The sequence below is a fragment of the Apodemus sylvaticus genome, chromosome 14 (genome assembly GCF_947179515.1).
Source record: "Apodemus sylvaticus chromosome 14, mApoSyl1.1, whole genome shotgun sequence".
NCBI classification, from domain to species: Eukaryota; Metazoa; Chordata; class Mammalia; order Rodentia; family Muridae; genus Apodemus; species Apodemus sylvaticus.
Window position 1 is genome coordinate 58809004 of NC_067485.1, and position 20175 is coordinate 58829178.

The 20175-nt window shown below is 38.3% G+C and overlaps 1 protein-coding gene across 1 annotated transcript in view; it reads right to left on the reverse strand.

Annotated features, from left to right (window-relative positions):
- Positions 1-714: 714 nt before the first annotated feature.
- Positions 715-20175, reverse strand: part of LOC127664584 (ankyrin repeat domain-containing protein 7-like) — a 28675-nt gene continuing 9214 nt past the window's right edge. The window contains exons 3-10 of the mRNA XM_052156632.1: positions 14254-14372; positions 13564-13710; positions 11618-11732; positions 11070-11243; positions 6715-6821; positions 5119-5256; positions 1830-1891; positions 715-773 (exon numbers count right to left, since the gene is read on the reverse strand). Coding sequence (XP_052012592.1) covers positions 715-773; positions 1830-1891; positions 5119-5256; positions 6715-6821; positions 11070-11243; positions 11618-11732; positions 13564-13710; positions 14254-14372 — 921 coding nt within the window. The remainder of the gene's footprint in view (positions 774-1829; positions 1892-5118; positions 5257-6714; positions 6822-11069; positions 11244-11617; positions 11733-13563; positions 13711-14253; positions 14373-20175) is intronic.

The window sequence follows — 20175 nt, forward strand, 5'->3', positions numbered from 1 at the left end:
TGTGGGTATAGTACTTCCTGTGAAAGTTTTAGGATCTGAATTTGTATCCCAGCATCTAAGGGGGATACAACAGTGTATATCTGCCATCCAAGTATCAGGGACAGCAGAGGCATGCAGATCCCAGTGGATAGCAGATCAAAATAGTCTAGCCAAAACAGTGGTCCCTGGGTCAGTGGGAGATCCTCTCTCAAAAGACATGAATAAAGTTGAAAATTAGCAAAATTTATGACAACATCACCTCTAACCGCTACGCATGCATACATGGCTAAGTATACCTACACGGACAAGCATGATACCCACCCACCCCCGTGAATCCATGCACAAACAGAAACATGACAGGCAGTGATTGTGAATAAGTAATGAGTACTTCCTTGATATATGGAAAGTTCTCATTACAATTGTCAATGGCATAAACAATAATAATATAAAAAGATAAATCAGCCATATATGAACCAGTTATATGTACCTCTCAATAAACAGTGTCATTATGGTCAACCTATCATCCAACACTCTAGTGTTACTGCTGTGCCAAGGATCATATGACAAACCACAGAATCAGTTTAGAAAAATGTGGTCCAGGTAGATTGGTCAAGCTCCATTGAATTTCATCTCACATGCACTTCCAAATGTCTTACTCATGATATCTTAACCTTTGTGAATTCATATGGGTAATTTCTCTGCTGTGTCCAGAAAACACTCTTACCTTGTAGTTACTCATTGCCTCTGGCTCTTATACAATTTTTCTATCACATCTTCCACAATGAGCACTAAATCTTTGGGACAAAGGATTTTAGTATAGATGTCATGTTTGGGCCTAAATATTCTTCAGTCTCTTGTTCTTTTCATCTTGACCAATTTTAAGTACCTATATTAATCACGTTTACTATAAAAGAAGCGTCTCTGATGAGGGCTGATAGACACAGAAACCAGTGGGTGTAGTCATTAGGAGTTGGTGTGTATGACTATGACCATTAGTAGAATGATTGCAACACTTTTTCCTAAAGCCTCAGATCTGTATATCCAGAGGTTCTCGACCCTGATTGGTGCCAGATATTGTTCTCAACTTGAAAAGTGGACTTAAAAAGTGGTTGGTTACTCCTGTGACATTTGTGCCACTACTGACTAAGTGGACATGTCTTGCAGGCTGGCCGTTGCTGTAGCTGCAGGGTTCATAGCTGTATAAGATTACTTTTCTTCTCTGGTACTATGCATGGCACCTTTTATCATCATGAAAGTTAACCAGGAGGGAAGAAATGTCCAGGTTAGTAACAACTGGATTTGTCTGTGTTCTATGACTCAAGTATGTAATGTCTTGATAATTTATGCCTTACTGTCAAGTTGTGGTGATCAATAAAGAGCACTGGAATTACCCTGCAGTGTTTAAGACTCCAAGGGCCTTCTCTGGCCAACAGTTACAGAAAAGGTAACCCATTCCTAGCACTAGGCTTATTCATTTAAAAAGAAAGAAAGAAAGAAAGAAAGAAAGAAAGAAAGAAAGAAAGAAAGAAAGAAAGAAAGAAAGAAAGAAAGAAAGAAAGAAAGAAAGAAAGAAAGAAAGAAAAGAAAAGAATCATATGGAAATTTACTACTATAAAAACTTCCTAAAATATATACATATACACTTAGACACACACACACACACACACGTGTGTGTGTGTGTGTGTGTGTGTGTGTGTGTGTGTGTATGAAGTGTTTAAATGAAGCTATTCCATAATAGAGCAAGACGGACCCTACTAGAGACCATATGTTACCAAACCAAAGTTTTCTTACTATAACTTTTATTATGTAAGGTAGGAGTAATAATAGTAATTTATTATCACAAAACTTACCTCTATTGGATCTTTGGATATGTCTAATTATTGAATCCTGGTGTTCCAAAATAGTACGAGCACTGTCATGTACAAAAAGGGAGTGTTTAAAACTTTTAATTCTTATAGTTAAAAACACTTACAAAATACATAGAATTTCAAGCATATCTTTGAAAATATCAGCAATTTATCCAAACTTGGTAACATATACTTCAAATTCATAAGCTCTAAAATATTTTATTGAGTTTATAAGTGTATTGGGAAACGATGAAGGTGAGTAATAAAGAGACAGACAAGTAGTCCTGGGTCTTTATAAAATCTGCTTTATTCTTACACTGTAGTTTTCCTTATGGTGGCACTATCAACTCGGCATAGTTTAGAGTTACCTAAAAAGAGCCCCAATGTAGTAATTGTTATTACCAGGTCAATCTGTGAACATATCTTTGAGGATTCTCTTGAGTGATAGGAGGATCCAGTCTACTGTGGGTAGTACCCTCCCTAAGCAGGTAGTCTTAGACTGACTGTATAAGACAGCAAGCTAAACATAAGCTTGTGAGAGAGCCATCAAAGAAGTATTCTCCAGTAGTGTATGCTTCAAGTTACTACGTGAATGCCTGGCAAAACTTCTCCCAATGATGACCTGGAAGTATAAGTCAAATACTTCCTTTCCTACCCCAAACTGTTTTGGTCATGGTATTTGTCATAGCAACACCATAAAACCTGAATAGGCTTAGAACTTAAGCTTCTAAAAAAATAGGCACTTTGTTACATCAGCTCACAATGTTAGGCTGATATTTAACACTGTAAAAATATTTAGTATGAAATAAAACATTGAGATAATTTGCCCATTAATGCCGAACTATTTTAGAATCTTAAATAAAACTCAATGTATAATTCATATCTGGGTTTATAATTGATATATTCCAAGGTAACAGAAACTGTTAATTCCTAAGTTTGGCTATTTGCTACTCTGTTTTCTGTAGCTTCTATTTCTAAACAAATTCTTTATATGAGATGCTCTCACACTATTACTACTATTACTATTATTGTACTAATCAACCCAAATGAATAAATAAATTCTAAGATGTGGTTTGGCACATCTCTATTCTTCCTCTAGCAAATCCAAGTTTAATCTAACAGCTTTGTCATGATGAGGCTTAATCCTGATTCTTATTTCCAACTGACTAGTAAAATACAACTGTTTTATATATGCATGCACATACTGAGACCAAAAAAATCACATAACTCTGAAATACAGATAATCTAATTTCAGCTTAAAGATTATAAATAATGACTTCCTTGGAAGGAAATAGTGGAATATCTTGAAATTTTACAATATTACTAAAGTAGCTTGAATAATTTTTATTGCTATGAAAAAAATCACTTTATTAGTCAATTACAAGTTGACTTCTTCCCTGATAAATGTGACATAGGATCCTCAACAACAACAGAACTGTTAGAGTACGCAAAGGGCCCTTTGGTATAAACCCAAAATCAAAGAGAGAGAGATCTTCCTATAACATGCTTTGAATGCACAGAATTTATGGGATATCACAATTCATATTTGATCACAGAAATGATAAAGTCCTCAAAGGTAACTTTACTGTAATTGTCTTCTAGGTTAAGATGTGAAGCCATATAAGGTTTTGAAAAATAGAGCAAGAGCTGGTTTGTTATCACTGTGCGTGCAGATAAATCTAGGAGGCTCAACTTTCAAAACACAGCCTTATATTATGGCTAGACTGTATGATTTGAGTTAAAAAATATAGGATGCTATACCCATCAACCCCGTGAGCATATGGAACTGAGGGAGCTGGCCTGAAGCAAAACTGAGATTGAGATGTGGCCCAAACTCCAAAAATGTCATCTTGAGACTGGCAGGAGTTTGCAATGCTCTCTCCCTGTCCTTACTCTACATACTGCAGCTCAGGACCTCAACCTCTCCCAACTCTCAAGAAAGTCACATAGTCTTTGGCCACATTACAGGTTCAACTACTCTCTCCCCATAAGAACAAGCCCAGCAGGTTATCCAACTTCCTCTGCATGTAAATGAGCATTCCCAGCACCTCCACTCTAGCCAGTAACTATACATCTATCTTAGAAATCCCTATACACAGTCCAAGATCTATATAGCCCCTGTACACCCAGAATAACATTGAGCTGTCTCACTGAAGTCATCCCATTGTACTCCTGGAAGTTTGAACCCAGCTGCCCCCCTCTGATCTCCTCACCCTCGTGGGTCAGTGGTGATGACCTCAGAGTAATGAAAGATCAATAAACTCTCAATAATGTCATTGCCTACCCAAGACTACACTAGTTAACACCCTAACATGAATTTGGGAATACTTCACTAAACCCTATTCCAGATGTATGCATGTACATGAAGGTAACACAAATTTGACCCAGAAGGTGTCATACACATATATGTAACAATAATTACAATAATAAAGACAACAAATTTGAGAGGGGTGAGAGGGACAAAGGAGGAATTGGAGAAGGTAAAGTGAGTTGTGGAAATTATGTAAATACAGTGTACTCAGGTACAAAATTTTTAAAATTTTAAATTAAGAAGTGAATATGTTTTTAGCTTTCAACACCTTCAGGAATATTTTTGATAGATTCTGAGATCAGAATCAGGAGACAAACCTGAAGCGACATTTAATCAGTACTGGACTGCAAAACTCTTGTAATAGCACCACAGAATAGAGTGGACCAAAAAAAAAAAAATGCGTGACTGCGTGACTAGAATTTCCACTTTTTTCTCCCACAAAGGAAAGAGGTTCCACTTTGACTTCACTGGGTTCCAGGAATTTAAGGTTGCTTGAGGACTCTCGAGAATTCAATGAGTAGTATGTAGAAGACAGCTTCCAGGGTATGATAAGATTTTCTCAGACTGGACATTCTGAGACTCACATGAATAATTAGGAATATAAAAATGTGACACTATTCATCATCCCTGCACAGGGTGCTATATGTGGGATGAAATGGTATCTGCTGGGATCCCTAAGGATAAGGATCTTACTACATTTAAGACAAGAGCTGGGAAGGAAGTTTAGTGGTAAGTGTATGGAAGACCCTGGGGTGGATCCCTATTGCCACAGAGAAGCCCTGAGACAAGACCTCCGGTACCCATATTTGATAACTCACCTATCATCGCCCTTTGACATAGGCACAGTGAAGTGCACTAACATACTGTCACTTAAATACTACTTCAACTAAGCAACGAAACCTGGTACAGTGTAGAAGACAATATTATAATTATTTTGGATCTAAATGTGATACAAACAGGCATTTTAATGTAAACACTTACACTTTACGGTGGCCCATAATAGCATATCTCAGTGCGTTCCAACTGAAGGAATCTTTCAAAAACACATCAATGTCCAGCTTAAGCAGAAGATCAACAATACGTTTTGAGTCAGATTTGACTGCATACATTAATGTCGTTCTGAAGAGACACAAATGATATCATTATTACGTGGTCTATTTAATGCCTTGCCTATTTGCACATGATTGACCACTTACTAACTTACATGAGAACACACTGGAAAACTTAAGCACTCAATTTTTAAATTAATCACCAAGGCTAAAAGAAGAAAGCAAACTGAAACCTCCTGTCCCACTGGGATTTTGTAAAATTCCTATTTTAATATCCGTTAAGGGGTGGGTCTGCTCACATCATTTATCTAGAGTAGCAAACGATTTAAATTAAAGATTCATCATTTCTTCCTCTTTGTTCTCATATAACATAAATTAAGCCAACTAAATGTTAAGTAATAAAATTGTGTTTGTATATTTAAAACAATGATAGTAATGATAAAGAATCCTTTATCGTTTTAATTAATGATGGTGATAGCCATTTGTTATGCCTGGCTAAATGTCATAATTTTGGAACCTCTCTTCGAGCGTATCATTCTTTTCATCATTCTAAAAGATAGATATGGTAATAAATCACATTTCCAAGATCACACAATAGAGTTGGAAAGTAAGGAATTAACAGTCCTATGTCAAACTTCTCTTTGCTTCTCATTTATCAGTCATTTTTACTAAATTTTGTCCAATTTTAGCTATATTTCTTTTCTCTGTCCTTGATATAATTATTAAAATAGCAAAATTATGGAGAATAAAGAAAAACTATCAGTATCTGGTAATATTTATAATCCTTTATGTGTAACCTAAGATCAATATTCTTTTTAGCAGGCAATTTAAAGCAAGAGACATCCAAAATATATATGATTTTTAATTTCTATTCATGCTTAAGATAGCATTTAAAGTAAAAGCACATATGAGGTAGATGTGAAAACAATTATAAAACCATCAAAAATTTCATTAGGAGGGAACAGAAAGATGTCTCAGTGGGTAATAGCATGTAGTGGCAATTTTTTTTTTAATTTTATTCGATATATTTTTTATTTACATTTCAAATGATTTCCCCTTTTCTGACGATCTGACTTTGATAACTGACAGCCACATTCTAGAAGAGGAGAGCTGACACCGGCAAGCTGCTCCTGACTCCCTCATGTGTGCCAGAGTGACCACCCACAGCTCTCCAGCCCACACCATCACCTCACAAGATAAAGTTTAATAAATGAATTAAAATATAGATTTCATTCTGAATAAATAATAACGCCAAAAGTTTAAAAATAAACTTAATTTGAAGCTCTTTATCTGATATAACAGTATATGACCAAGAAAATCCTATTTTAAAAAAGAAACATCAATCAACTTTAGGTCAAAGTAGGCCTACCATCTATTATTTTTCGTACTGCTAATTTCAAATATATCTAGTGGATTATATTGGTATTTTTCAGTTAGTCTCATTCTTCATATCAAGTTAATGCTTCTGACTTGAGTGATCATTTCCATTCTAGTATGCCACCGAGGGGTTTAAAGTCTCACAGGATACCTTTGTTGATCATCGGACACGTGTATATCTGCTCCTCTTCTTATTAAAAATTCTGCCATTAGAAGCTGGTTTTCTCTGAGGGCCAGTAATAGAGGACTGAAGCCATCCTGTTAAAATCAATTAATAATTCACAAACCTCCACAACTGAGCTGAAAATCCTTTAGCTGTCTTTATAAACATGTCCCGGTGAGCCAGAGCAGATCAACAGCTGTCTCTTGCATCTCTCCTTCAGCACCCTCCCTTCCCCATTTGCTCTTTCTTCCTTGCCCAGAGTAGTCCCTTCTTAATTTCTCACTTGACGCATCTGATAGTGACATGAAATTTTGGCTCCTTCAGAGAATTTATCACATGGGATTTTGGAGTCCTGTAAGTTGTTCCCATCTAAAGCAAAACCCTGAGTTAAGGGAGAAGTTATAGTTTACCTCAACAGCTCCGGACACAGAGTAGCAAAGGGTTTTCAGTAGTTTCTCAAATAAACAAACCAAACATTCTTTTCTGAACCAAGTTTCTGTTGGTACTCTACATATACTTTTGTATGACTTTCTGTTTAAAAATATATGGCAAAATGGTTGGTTTTCTTTAGTATTTTCAAAATAGCATTTAATTTCACGTAAGTCCTCTTTGGCAATGCTTAGTGGAGAAGATGTTAGTGTGTGACAGAATGGTTTTAGGTAGACAATGCAGAAAGCCTGCTAATAACTTGTCATCATAAAGAGGAACTGTGGATTCTATTTATTGTTCCAGGCACTTCAAACTCATGCTACGAATCTCTCACCAAGGAAACTGATTGCATTTTAAGTGAGAGGCTTCAAAACAACTTCAACACTTATCTATAAATTGGTTTGGCTTATTATTTGATTACAGAAAATTATTTTAACCATCAGAAAGCCTAATATACAAACTCAGTCTCCCTAATGATAGCCCCATGTCAATGATCTAGTCCTGCAATTCTTACTTATGAGGGCTTAGTCTAAAGCATGAGCCTAAAGCATGTGTGAGCCTCCTCACTGCTGGGACTACAGTATCTTGAGTTCATTTTTGGTTTTGGTCCCCTTTGGCTTCTATGTAAGTTCCTTTTCCTTTAGGTGAAACAGAAAGCAGAAATAAAAAAGACAATGCTTTGTCAAAACTTGAATGCTTATCTATATTTTATTAATTTTAGTGCAATGATTGCTTATGTGCCTACAGCACAATGCTCAAGAAAAAGACTCAATGTTGAGTGCAATATGCATAACCTCTCTGGTTATAATTGAGATTTACCTAGTAAGTCTTACAGAGTTTTCCAGTAAGATTGATATTATTTATCTTGCAGATAAAGAAAGTGTTCCTTAAGGCCATAAGTATTTGTGGTATTCTGAATATGCTTGACCCAGAGAGTGACACTATTAGTTGTGGCCTAGTGAGGAACTGGGTCACTTTGGGTTACACTTGGAGACCCTTCTCCTAGATGCCTGGGAGACGGTCCTCTCCTGGCTACAGTTGGATCAATATGTAGAACTCTTAGCTCCTTCTACAGCACCATATCTGCCTGGATGCTGCCATGCTTCCTGCTTTGATGATGTCAGAAGCTGTACCTGCAAAGTCTTATCCTCATCAACATCACTTCCCATACATCAGCTGGATGAGGACAACAACCAATGGGCATGCCAAAGTGGGCATGGAAAGCCACAAGGCCTGCACCCTACACAAAGAACTGCTAGCAACTGAGGAATGATGGGAGAGGTTGGAATAGTTTTCCTTGGGGGAAGAGAACACCAATTTGTTAAGCACTAAAAACATACATACAAGTAATTTTATACACACCAAGCAGGATACACACACACACACACACACACACACACACACACACGTCACACACAATAACAGGCTATGGATTTGAAAAAGAGCAAAAAAGGATATAAGGGAAAGCCTGTGCTATGTTATGCTGGTTAGGGTGTGTGTGAGAGAGAAAGAGATTATCTTAGATACATTTTACATGCAGAATTTTCATAAATACTTGTAATGAGCATTAAAAAACTGTACTCCCTAGTGCTTTATTAAATATATTATTTATTATTGAACACTGACTTTTCATACAACTTTTCTGATTACAATTTTCCTGTCCCCCAACCCCTCCTAGATCCTTATTCCCGATGCACCTAAATCAACACCCTTTGTTGCTCTCTCTTAATAAACATATACCAAAAACAAAGAAAATGATAATGATAAATAAAATAAAAACAAACAAACCTAGATAGAAAAAACCAAACAACATAAATGACCCAAGGTAAAAGCACAGGAGACATACATAGATTCAGAGACGCACACATTTGCACACACAGGATTCCCATAAGGCCACAAAATCAGAAACCATAATATATAGCAGACGTTTAGTGTTTAAAATATGCCCAGACAAAGCATTATTAAATGGGTAAAGCTCCAAAAATACCATTGAGTGAATTTTGTGTTGACTACTGGGCAAGGGACCTGTACTTAAATGTGGTTTGTATACCTAGTGAGACTCCATTGGAAAAGACCAATTTTTCCATTTTGAGTGGTTAGCTTCTAACCTTTGGTTAACAACAGTGACCAGCCTGCAAGACATGAAGTGCAAGGCATATTGGCACAAAAGTTGTGGTAGTAACCGATCAATATACAATTTAATTTAAAGTTCACACCCAGAGATGGAACCCCTGTCTGACATTGCTTGGGTGGCCAAATTCTTGAGACTAGATAGGCCCATGCATTGACGAGAAAACCAAATACTAATGTTTTTCTAAAGAAATGCAACAATAAAATAACACTCTAGGATGTCCCAGAGACATGGGAGGTGAGAGACTCTCAGAAATCAAAGGGAGGGACCTTGGATGAAGTGCTCTACAGTGGGGAGAGGGGACTTGTAGAGTCCACCTCTAGTAGAAAGACATCAAGTGAGGGATGGGGTTGCTATCCCACAGTCAAAAGCCCTGACCTAGAATTTTCCTGTCTGAAGGAACTCCAGGGACAAAAGTGAAGAAAAGCAGGAGAGAAGGGAGGCCCAGTGACAGGCCCAAATTGGAATCCAGCTCAAGGGGAGGCCTGAGGCCCTGAGGTTACTGATGTGGTGTGCTTGCAGACAGGAGCCTAACATGGCTGCCCTCTTGAGAGGCCCAACAAGCATCAGAAAGAAGCAGATGCAGATATTAGCATCTAACCAATGGACAGAAGTCAGGGACCCCTGTGGGTGAATTGGAGAAAAGCTGGAAGAAGCTGAGGAGGAGGGCAACCCTATGGGAAAATCAGCAGTCTCAACTAACCTTGACCCCTGAGATTTCTCAGACACTGAGCCACCAAACAGACAGCATACACCAACTGCTATGAGGCCTCCAACACATACAGCAGAGGAATACCTGGTCTGGCCTCACTGACAGAAGATACACCTAACCCTCGAGAGACTTGAGCGTCCAGGGAGTGAGGAGGCCTGATGGGGTGGGGGTTTGGAGGGAATCAGCTTCTTTTATTTTTATTTTTATTTTTTAGATTTGGTTTTTTTGAGACAGGGTTTCTCTGTATAGCCCGGGCTGTCCTGGAACTCACTCTGTAGACCAGGCTGGCCTCGAACTCAGAAATCCACCTGCCTCTGCCTCCCCGAGTGCTGGGAAGGGAATCAGCTTCTTGGAGACAGGTTTGGTGGGAGGAGGTATGGGATGGAGATGGGTTGGAGGACAGACCAGGAAGAGCCTGAAGTCTGGACTATAAAAAAGGGTTAAAGAATTTTTTTTTTTAAAAATCTCCTAATAACATTCTACTATACTCATGGGTCAGTGTCTTACTCAGCTACCATCAGAGAAGCTTTCTCCAACACTGGATGGAAACAAAAACCGAGACCCACAACTGGACAGAGTAAGAGACCTTGTCTCCACCAAATCCTCTCAGGCTCAGAAACATCTGCGGAGCAGGAAATTGAAAAATTATAAGACACCAAGGAAACAAGAGCTTCTAGGCAGATGGGAACTCACAGAGACTGGCAGCACACACAGGGTCTGCAAGTGTCTAAGCCAGAGAGGTTCCATGCATTTAGAGGGAGAGTGGACACAAACCTCTATCCCTAACCAGACTATCCATATGTAATTGAGTAATAAGATATTTCAACATGTTTCATTCAGGGAACAATGAGATTGTAAACATGGAAAATGAATTCTATCATCTCACTTGTTTTTGCGAAAGAGTTTCACCATAAGTAGCCTGATACTCGCAACGCAGACCAGAATGACCATGAACCTCATATATATATATATATATTTATATTCCTGCCTCTGCCCCAGAAATGCTATATATATTGCTTTTCAAATGTGCATTTTTAGAAAACTCTAAAATTTAAGTTATGTGAGCCTTACCTCAGTCTTTTCTTCGATGTTTGCTCCGTAGGGAAGAAGAGCAGCGGCGATTGCTGGTTTACCCACATAAACCGCATAATGCAAAGCGGTGTTGCCATCTGCATCCTTTATATTTGGGTCAGCCCCGTGTTCCAGGAGTAAATACACAATGTTTTCTTCACACATTTGTACTGCCTGTTAATGTTGTTTCAAAAACACAGTGTCAGCTCTAGAAATTAAATAGAAATCCTTCATAGTTCGCACCAACTATTTATGTACTTTTAAATTATTTTATGTGTCTGGGTGTTTTGCCTGCTTGCATGTCTGCACCACTGTGTGCAGTGCCCTCAGAGGCCAGAAGAGAGCATCGGAAGCCATGGGACTGTAATGGCAGACTGTTGTAAACCACCACATGAATGCTAGGCGTCAAACATGCTGGGAAGAGCAGCCAGTGCTGTTAACCCCTGAATCATCTCTCTGGGCACCAGATGGTTACATTTAAATTTGGTAAATTCTTCTAAATATTTACATTAAATACATCTCAGCTGTAATGTATGAATTTTATCTACCTTTATCAACGGTGTTGTCTTCTGATTGTCAAGTGCATTAATTTCACAATCGTTTTCCATTAGGATATTTACTATTTCTGCCATTCCGTAACAGGATGCAAAATGCAGAGCAGTTCTGTGGAAATGAGAGGTGTCTCTTAATTAATCAATACTAGTTCATCATACACGAATGCACATATAATTGCAAATGTCAAATTACCATAATTCCTCTGTCATGTTAATAGCTATTTAACTAAATACCCAGGAACACAAAGGAAAAACTCTGCAAATACTGACTGTCCTAGTTAGAGTTACTCTTGCTGTGATGAAACACTGTGAACAAAGCAACTTGGAGACAAAAGGGTGAATGTCAGCTTATACTTCCAGGTAACAGTCCATTGCTTAAGGAAGTCAGGGTAGGAATTCTAACAGCGCAAGAAACCTGCACATGGGAGCTGAAGCAGAGACATGGAGGAGTGCTGCTTACTAGCTTGCTCTCCATCTCTTGCTTAGCTTGATTGCTTATAGAAACCAGGATCACCAGCTCAGGGACGGCACCATCCACAATAGGCTGGGCATTCCTCAGCATCACTAATTAAGAAAATGACCTACAGATTTGACCTTTTGGGTTCTTTTCTCTTTTTACATAATTTTTAAAATAATTTATTAGTTTTTACTCTGTGTACGTTGGTGTTTTGTCTATGTGAGGGTGTCACATCTTGGAATTAAACACAGCTGTGAGCTGCCATGTAAGTGTGCGGGGTCGAACCCAGCTCCCCTGGAAGTGCAGTCAGTGCTCTTAACCAATGAGCTATCTCTGTTGCCCCTGGACACATTTTCTTAATTGAGGTTTCATCCTGTCAGATGACTTTAATTTGTATCAAGTTGAAAGAAACTATCCAGCATAGTGAAAAATAGTCAGACCACTGTGGGCAGCTTGCACACAGCCTGGAAGTACAGATCTCTTAGCCTCTGCTGCAGTTAAGTGCCAGGTGGGTAGATTTTGCTTTGCACATTGTTCTTGCCCTGCTTTCATGTAAAAAAAGAAGTCACCGAGAAACATGAATTGGTGAAGTAGAGGATAACGGACCCATGAGAATTAATATTCTTTAATAGCAAAATTTAGGAGACTCTGATCTACCTCAATTTGTCATAAAATTTGGCAAGCAAGATGAGTTTGTTGCTTTGTAAACTGTGAAGTCTACCAAGGAGATTTATTCTCTTCTATCAGAAGTCATAGGTGATTCCTGATGTAATTTGCAAATGACCGAAACCTGACAACAAAACCTACTATGAAAATGGTCAGTAATGAATAATTCAGAACTCCATGAAGGAGAAGAAAGGAGAATCACATGAAAAATATGAAAAATCTACTGAAGAGTAAATGATAACAACTATTACTGTACCCGTGAGCAATAGCAAAAGGAAAAAGAAGAGGAAGGCCCAATATATATCCCTTTCAAAATTTCATTGAATGTTCCTTGGTAAAGAACATGGGAATGGACTTACGCTGATACTCAAAGGGCACGTGCTTCCTGATTGGATTTAAAGCCCACTTCACAGTTTGTATTTGATTTGAATAAGTTTTAGATCTGAGGTAGATAGATAATGAAGAATATCCCTCTTATGCAATTTCCAACCATGTATATAGCATCACGCTTTCTAAACTATACCTTCAAATGCTGTTCCATTGTTACTCAGCATTTTCTAGTGGGTTGTATAAAGAATATACAAAAGCGATGGGAAACCAGCTAGAGCTTTGGACTTCTGTGACGGCTCATCAAGTCAGCCTGGCACTGTGAACCTGCCTCATGTGTGGGCTGTCAGGGCAGAAGAGACTGTAAGAGTCAGAAACCACAGCCAGTTCCTCCCACTCACTGTCTCCAGTGGATCTAGAATAACTGAACTTCTCTCCCTTCATCCTGTCTCCCACAGCCCCCCACCATGGTCCACAAACCATCACTTACCTATTGTTACCATCTCTGTCATTTACATTGCATTTTTCCTGTTCTAAGAGACTCTGTACTTTATTTGCTTTTCCCAGACACACTGCAGAGTGGAATGCATTGTCAGGATCATATAACAGGAGATCATATTTGTCTGGAGTCACACACCTACATGACAGGCAATCCTTCCATTCAATTCTCTTTACAGGGCCATCACAGAAGCCTAGTGGTGTTTGCGGCTTTTTCTCAGATGTGAAGAACTTCTTTATATTGGAAAACAAAAACATCACTACTTTCCTACCCTCACTGTTGGTCACTTCTTTCTGAACTCGATGTTAACCTTTCACTGTAAACCTACCTAAGCTTACAACCATGTCCCACACAGGGAAAACTGAGTTATGAGGTATAACCCACAGAAAGAGCAGCCTTATGTAACAGTTGTTACCTAGCAACACTGGTAAGCTTAATCATTTGCATGTTGTCTCCCCATAGCCCATTCAAGGAAAGAAAACTTGAGTCTCATTCACACAAGGGAGGCTATCAAATAAAAAGCCTAGTGCCAAGAATGGGCTATGCTTTCTTTCAAATTGCTGGTCAGTGGGGTCCCTAAAATACAAATGATTACCGTTCAGAACTTGATGAGAAGCCTCTGTTACTGAAGACATCACATCCATGAGCCATGGGATGTGGAGGAATCAAGCTAGTACTCACCTTAAAGTTCTGTTTACACTGTCTAACTTCCACAGTTCTGTAAGGGTCTGTTCATGATGTTGAGATGATAAAAATCCTCCGTAATCATACACAGCTTTGAACCCTCTGAGTCGTACTGACTGGACAAGATAGGCCATGGTGAAACAGTAGCCCAGATATTAAGGGAATAACAAACTACTTTCTAACTGGATTTAAATCCCATTTCACATGATGGACCTCATACCTGGTACGAATAACTGGGTCAAAAAAAAAAAAACAACAACAACAAAAAACAAACAAGGGTTTGATAAGTTTCAGAGGAGTTCCTAATACCATTATCTACTAAATAGATAGCATTAAACCATACCATAAGTTTTTATACTTATATTCATAGATCAGTGTATTTTTTTTTAGATTCTCATCAAAGAATCTTCTTGTAGTAGATTGGTAATTAATGAAGAGACTCAATCTGCAGAGAAAAATAGATTCTGGTGCACTGAGCTGTGAATGAAATATCTGTCATATTCCTTCACCCAAAGAGTAAGATCCGGTAGCAGACATCTGCAGTGAAACAGCATTTGATGAACACAACAGGGCCTTTGCATGCACGAACACATAATACATGCACAAAACTTATGCAAGATCAAGCCAGCCCAAAGTTTAGCATGGATGGGGAAGGGGCTCATGAAGTGCTATTCCTATTTAAGAAGCTACTGGCAATTGATGTCTGCAGAGAAAGGGAGAATTAGTTTACTTCTGGGATGTAGCCCCAAAAGACTATGTATGACCTAGTAGATTTGATTAATTTCCTACTGAAATTTAGGACCATGTGTAAACATTTACCTTAACTTGGAGAAATAGATGTACCAAATCAAAGAAGTCCTTTACAAAAAAAGAAAAGAAGAGAGGATAGAAGAGAAAAAATGAAAAGCCAGCAAGTATCTCTCACTTAGGCTGGGATCAAAAATAGGTGTAAATTAAGCTGCACATTAATCATTTTCTAAATGTATCAAATTCTTCAGAATTGTTCTATAAATGAATAAAAAGTTCATCTGCCTGCCTAGGGTCCAGGCTGCATTCGTAGTATGATATTGTGTGTCAGAAAAAAAAAAAAACAACATAGGTCTGTCACCTAGGTTCTTTTAGGATATTCTTGCAAGAGAAAAGGAGACTCCAGAAGCTCTTTCTGTTTGATATTTGCAATTAGGTAAAGTAATAATAATAATAATAATAAATTTTAAAACCTTTGTAGATTGTCCTGACTGTTGTGTACCCTTAGAATGCCATGATAGCTCCAGCTGCTGTGACAGAATCTAGATTACACAGCAAATGGCCTACTTTGAATCTATGGGAATTTGGTAGTTTGAATCATCTGTGATTTAAGTATCTTTGTGTTTTTATATACTGGCTCCTTGTTCTGAGGACTATATCTGGTAGAAATTCATGAATATCTAATAATTGTGGACTTCATTATTTTTATTAGATATTTTCTTTATTTACACTTCAAATGTTATCCCCTTTCCTCGTTTCCCCTCCAAAACACCCGATCCCATCCCCTCCTCCCCCATTCCACTGCTCACCAACACACCCTCTCCTGCTTCCCTGTCCTGGTATTCCCCTATACTGGGGCATCGAGCCTGCTCAGGGCCAAGGGCCTCTCCTCCCTTTGATGTCCAACAAGGCTATCCTCTGCTACATATGCAGCTGGGGCCATGGGTCCCTACATGTATGCTCTTTGGTTGGTGGTTTAGTCCCTGGGAGCACTGGGGGCTACTGGTTGGTCCATATCGTTGTTCCTCCTATGGGGCTGCAAGCTCCTTCAGCAACTTGGTTTCTTTCTCTAGCTTCTCCATTGCAGACCTTGTGCTCAGTCCAATGGATGCCTGAGAACATCCCTCTCTGTATTTGTCAGGTACTGGCAGAGCCTCTCAAGAGACAGCTATATAAGGCTCCTGTCAGCAAACACTTGTTGGCATCCACCATAGTGTCTGGGTTTGGTGACCGTATATGGGATGGATCCCCAGGTGGTACAGTCTTAGAATTGTCTTTCCTTCAGTCGCTGCTCCTCAATTTGCATCTTCTCCCAGGGGTATTTTGTTCCCCCTGCTAAGAAGGACACACGTATCCATACTTTGTTCTTCCTTCTTCTTGAGCTTCAAGTCATCTGTGGATTGTATCTTGGGTATTACAAGCTCCTGGGCTAATATCCACTTATCAGTGAGTTCATACTATGTGTCTTCTTTTGTGATTGAGTTACCTCACTCAGGATGATATTTTCTAGGTCCATCCATTTGCTTAAGACTTTCATGAATTCATTGTTTTTAATTGCTGAGTAGTATTCCATTGTGTAAATATACCACATTTTCTGTATCCATTCCTCTGTTGAGGGACATCTGGGTTCTTTCCAGCTTCTGGCTATTATAAATAAGGCTTCTATGAACATAGTGGAGCATGTGTTCTTATTACATGTTGGAGCATCTTTTAGGTCATAGCTGTGTCCTCAGGTAGTGATATGTCCAATTTTTCTGGAGAACCATCAAACTGATTTCCAGAGTGGTTACAATCCCACCAGCAGTGGAGGAGTATTCCTCTTTCTACACATCCTCACCAGCACCTGCTGTCACCTGAGCTGTTTTTGTGAAATAAAGTTTCATTAAGATTATTAGACATTGAGTAGCCTCATAATCTACCAGTAGAGTCTCCAAAACACTAATGAAGTCTACCAGTGTGAACTTATATTTAGGAAAGCCATTTAGTTATTTTCTTTTCCTCAATTTCTTTCTCAGCCTGTTTATTCTTTGAGTAGAGGAAGACTACCAATTTTTTTTGAGTTAATTTTATATCTGGCCACTTTACTGAAGTTATTTATTGGCTATAGGAGTTCTCTGGTGGAATTTCTGGGGTCACTTAATTATACTATCATATCATCTTCAAATAGTGATAGTTTGAACTCTTCCTTTCCAATTTGTATCCCTTTGACCTCCTTTTGTCACGTAATTGCTCTAGCTAGAACTTCAATACTATATTGAATAGATATGGAGACAAGTCTTATCTAGTCCCTGATTTTAGTAGGATTGCTTCAAGTTTCTCTCCATTTAGTTTGATGTTGGCTACTGGTTTGCTGTATATTGCTTTTACTATGTTTAAGTATAGGCTTTGAATTCCTGATCTTTCCAAGACTTTTAACATGAAAGTATTCTGAATTTTGTCAAATGCTTTTTCAGCATCTAATGAAAAGACCATGTGGTTTGTTTCTTTGAGTTTGTTTATGTAGTGGATTACATTGATGGATTTCCATATATTGAACCATCCCTGGGATGAAGCCTACTTGATCATGGTGAAGGATAGTTTTGGTGTGTTCTTGGATTTGGTTAGCAAGAATATTATTGAGTATTTTTGCATTGATATTCACATGGGAAATTGGTCTGAAGTTCCTTTCTTTGTTGGATCTTTGTGTGGTTTTGGTATCAGCATAATTGTGGCTTCGTAGAACAAGTTGGGTAATGTTCCTTCTGTTTCTATTTTGTGGAACAGTTTGAAGAGTATTGATGCTAGGTCTTCTTTCAACGTCTAATAAAATTCTGCACTAAAACCATCTGGTCCTGTTTTTTGGTGTGTGTGTGTGTGTGTGTGTGTGTGTGTGTGTGTGTGTGTGTGTGTGTTGGGAGACTTTCAATGACTACTACTTCTATTTCTTTTGGGGTTATGGGACTGTTTAGATGGTTTATCTAATCCTAATTTAACTTTGGTATTTGGTATCTGTCTAGAAAATTGTCCATTTCACCCAGATTTTCCAGGTATGTTGAGTATAGGCTTTTGTAGTAGGATCGGATGACTTTTTGGATTTCTTTAGTTTCTGTTATTATATCTCACTTTTCATTTCAGATTTTGTTAATTTGGATACTGTCTCTGTGTTCTCTCATTAGTTTGGCTAAAGGTTTATTGGTCTTGTTTATTTTCTCAAAGAACCAGCTCCTGGTTTTGTTAGTTCTTTGTTTAGTTCTTTTTGTTTCTACTTTGTAGATTTTAGCCCTGAGTTTATTTCCTGCTGTCTACTTCTCTTGGGTATATTTGCTTCTTTGTATTCTAGAGCTTCAGGTGTGCTGTTAAGTTGCTAGTGTATGCTCTCTCCAGTTTCTTTTTGGAGGCACTCAGAGCTATGAATGAGTTTTCCTCTTAGCACTGCTTTCATTGTGTCCCATAAATTTGGGTATGTTGCACCTTCATTTTCATTAAATTCTTAAAAGTCTTTGATTTCTTTCCTTATTTCTTCCTTGACCAAGTTATCCTTGAGCAGAGCATTGTTTAGCTTCCATGTGTATGTGAGTTTTCTGTTGTTTTTTGTTACTATTGAAGACCAGTATTAATCTGTAGCGATCTGATAGGAGGCATGGGATTTCAGTCTTCTTATATCTCTTGAGGTCTCTTTTGTGACTAATTATATGATCAGTTTGGGAGAAGGTACCATGAGGTCCTGAGAAGAAGGTATATCCTTTTGATTTAGGGTGAAATGTTCTATAGATACCTGTTAAATCCATTTGGTCCATAACTTCTGTTAGTTTCACTGTTGACTTAGTGTTTACCTGATCTGTCCATTGGTGAGAGTGGGGTGTTGAAGTCCCCCACAATTATTTTGTGAGATGCAATGTTTGTTTTGAACTTTAGTAAAATTTCTTTTATGAATGTGGGTACCCTTGCATTTGGAGCATAGATGTTCAGAATTGAGAGTTCTTCCTGGTAGAATTTTACTGTGATGAGTATGAAGTGTCCTTCCTTATTGTTTTTGATGACTTTAGGTTGAATGTCAATTTTATTGGATATTAGAATGGCTATTCCAGCTTGTTTTCTGGGACCATTTGTTTGGAGAAATCGTTTTCCAGCCTTTTACTCCAAGGTAGTGTTTGTCTTTCACACTGAGGTGCATTTCCTCTATGCAACAAAATGCTGGGTCCTGTTTAGGTGTGCAGACTGTTAGTATGTTTCTTTTTATTGGGGAATTGAGTCCATTGATAACTAAAAGACATTATGGAATAGTGATTGTTGCTTTCTGCTATTTTTGATGTTATTTTTATGTTTGTGTGGTTATCTTCTTTGGGGTTTGTTGAAAAAAAGATTGCTTTCTTGTTTTTCTGGGGTGGAGTTTCCCTCCTTGTGTTGGCATTCTCCATCTGTTATTCTTTGCAGGGCTGCATTTGTAGTAGGATATTGTGTAAATTTGCTTTTGTTGTATAATATCGTGGTTTCTCCATCTATGGCAATTGAGAGTTTTGCTGGGTGTAGTAGTCTGGGCTGGCATTTGTGTTCTCTTATGGTTTGTATGAGGTCTGCCCAGGATCTTCTAGCTTTCATGCTCTTTGGGGAGAAGTCTGATGTAATTCTGATAGGTCTGCCTTTCTATGTTACTTGACCTTTTTCTCTTACTGCTTTTAATATTCTTTCTCTGTTTAGTGCTTTTTTTTCTTTTTCTTTTATTCGATATAATTTATTTACATTTCAAATGATTTCCCCTTTTCTAGCCCCCCCACTCCCCGAAAGTTCCATAAGCCCCCTTCTCTTCCCCTGTCCTCCCATCCACCCCTTCCCACTTCCCCGGTCTGGTTTTGCTGAATACTGTTTCACTGAGTCTTTCCAGAACCAGGGGCCACTCCTCCTTTCTTCTTGTACCTCATTTGATGTGTGGATTATGTTTTGGGTATTCCAGTTTTCTAGGTTAATATCCACTTATTAGTGAGTGCATACCATGATTCACCTTTTGAGTCTGGGTTACCTCACTTAGTATGATGTTCTCTAGCTCCATCCATTTGCCTAAGAATTTCATGAATTCATTGTTTCTAATGGCTGAATAGTACTCCATTGTGTAGATATACCACATTTTTTGCATCCACTCTTCTGTTGAGGGATACCTGGGTTCTTTCCAGCATCTGGCAATTATAAATAGGGCTG